The 2692-nt window shown below is 34.0% G+C and overlaps 1 protein-coding gene across 1 annotated transcript in view; it reads right to left on the reverse strand.

Annotated features, from left to right (window-relative positions):
* LOC107630640 (flavonoid 3'-monooxygenase) overlaps window positions 1637-2692 on the reverse strand; it is a 2329-nt gene continuing 1273 nt past the window's right edge. The window contains exon 2 of the mRNA XM_016333843.2: window positions 1637-2464. Within this exon, the coding sequence (XP_016189329.1) occupies window positions 1826-2464 (639 nt within the window). The 3' untranslated portion in view covers window positions 1637-1825. The remainder of the gene's footprint in view (window positions 2465-2692) is intronic.

Below are 2692 nucleotides of genomic sequence, written 5' to 3' on the forward strand. Positions count from 1 at the left end.
ACATGCAAGGAGATAAAAGAAGATTTCTGTTCATTCAAAAAGAAAGGAGAGATAACCCAGAGTATTGAGGTTTTGTTCTGTGAAGAAGCTCTCTGAAGAAGTCCATCTACTTGGGCAGTGCTTTCTTTTAAAGAGGCATTCTACCAAAAATAAAGAACTGAATCAGAGACATACAAATCTGGTTTATCACATAGCAAAGAGGCTGTTGTAGAGTCAATCTCCTTCATGTTTAGCAGATCATAATTTACTTTTCAATGTTTATCTTTCTGTAATTTCTTGAAGTAAAAGGCTGAATGAGTGAGTCATTGAAGGAGCCAAGAGAGAAAAAGACAGAGAGATACACATGAGTGAAAAAGCCTAGAGTTATTTCAGATTTCTTTAGGTAAGTCTGTGTCTTGTATCTTGTACCTGTGAGGTATCCCTTTCTTAGTTGGGTTAGCACTAAGAGTGAAGAGTTAAGTATTAGCATAGCCAAAGTCAAGTTAAGTTAGAAATTAAGTGTGAAAGGATTGTGTCAATCCTGTGGAATTGGTGTATGTAATACTTTAACTATAGTAGAAATTTCACCTCTGTTCTGGTGGAGACTGGACGTAGGTTGCATAGCACAAGGCAACCGAACCAGGATACATGATGGTGTTAGCTTTTCTCTTCTCTGCTCTGTCCTGTTTTCTGATATTCATGAGACAAAATAAAATTGTCTCATAAATCTTCCGCTGCTGAGTTCAAACAGATTTAAAGTGCAAATCAGTTTTAACGGGTTAAGTTTATTAACACAAAAGAAGGTCATAGATTCAACCCCCTTCTCTAAGCCTTCTACAACCTTCAGAAACGGTTAAAGAGAAAGCTAGTGAGAGACGAGACAGTGAGGAGAGAGAGACTGTAATTCAAAATGAGGAGGAGAGGGTTTTCGATTCGAATTTAGGACAAAATTACTGTTGGATTTACCAAATCCTCCAGTAACGAATTAGTGAGTGACCAAAATGCAGTGTTCCACTAATTAGGTTTATTTTTAGAAAAATTCGATCTTAAATCTGACAGTAATTATCGTGACAATTTGTTTTTTCCTTTAACTTTTATCGATAAATTTACCGTTGAAAACCGAATTCTCCGATAAATGTTTTACCCAACAAATTTATTGTTAAATCTGTCAGTAAATTTGCTGCTAACTTGCAACAATAAATTTGATGCTACTCAATATTTTTTTGTAGTGTAATATTTTTCATTACTAATAATTATTTCCAGTTGGTAGTATAACTCATCAATGGCCAACCAATCTCTATCTCTATAGTGATTCTATTTAATGGTTATACAACTAAGCAAGATAATCATCTAGTGAAATGAAAAGAAAACCATCATGTGGGAAAGGAAAATGTATTTGTCTCGGTATCTTACTGATCCATCATCAATTAATCTCTCATTATTATTGTCAAATGTACCGCTATAGCCACAAACTACCAATTAATCCATGGTAAAATTTTATTGACCTGGTGAATTAGATGATGTGCTACTTAACAACAAGGATACAATTCAAAGTGACTGAAGTCTGTACTTTTGTCCATGACGTTGATGATAAAAAAAAGACTTGACAATTGAACAACATACATCAAATAACTGTAGAGAATAGTGTTTGAGTGTATAGGATACAGAGATTTTATGGAAATAGTATATATTTGTTTTTATACAAAGATATTTAAAAACTTTTAGATGATTTAATAAATTTGACTAAATTATAATCTAACCTTTTAACTATGAACTTTGAATGAACACAACTGTATGTGAGTGTTCATCATTCGAATATGATCATTAATTACGTGAATAATTAATTCTACTTATAAAGACCTAAATTAGATAGTCGTAACTTGGGAATAACAACTAAAGGTGTCTTCTTCTTAAGAACAATACCAAACTTTTCTGATATATCAAGTTTTTCACCATCAATTACGCTCCAATCAAAGGAATGCACAAGGGTGGCAAGAAAATATAGAACTGTCCTTTCAGCCATTGCGATCCCAGCACATATTCTTCTTCCGGAACCAAATGGGAAATACGTGAAGTCACTGCCACTAAAATCCCATTTGTTGGCACCACCATCATCATCCCTTAAGAACCTAGTAGGATCAAACTCAAGTGGATTGTCCCAAATAGAAGGGTCTCTGTGTATGGCCCACACGTTCACGAAAACACGAGAATCCTTTGGAACTGTGTATCCTCCGATGGTGGTGGTTTCACTGGGGCGGTGAGGGATTAAGAGTGGAAGTGCTGGGTGCAATCGAAGGGTTTCTTTCATTACTGCACGCAAGTAAGGTAGCTTGTGAATGTGTGATTCTTCTACCATGTTGTCTCTGCCAACCACTGCTTCTAGTTCTTCTTGGACTTTCTTCATTACCTCTGAATTTTTTATCATTTCAGCCATAGCAAATTCGATTGTGTTAGCGGATGTGTCAGATCCACCCACCACCATGTCCTGTTAATAGCCGTACAAAATTTCCAAAATTAGCTAATATTTAGTTGAAGACTCTTTGTTGAAGAAAAAGCAAATAATAACCTAAATGATTTTTATTCCTTTTATATAAACCAACAATTTGTTTAAGATCTGATTTAAAATATTAATTTACTAATAATTACTTACTCTTTGTAAATATTGAATAATTTTTTTTTAATTTATTAAAAAAATTATATTTATTAATAGTTG

This window comes from Arachis ipaensis, chromosome B01 (genome assembly GCF_000816755.2).
Source record: "Arachis ipaensis cultivar K30076 chromosome B01, Araip1.1, whole genome shotgun sequence".
NCBI classification, from domain to species: Eukaryota; Viridiplantae; Streptophyta; class Magnoliopsida; order Fabales; family Fabaceae; genus Arachis; species Arachis ipaensis.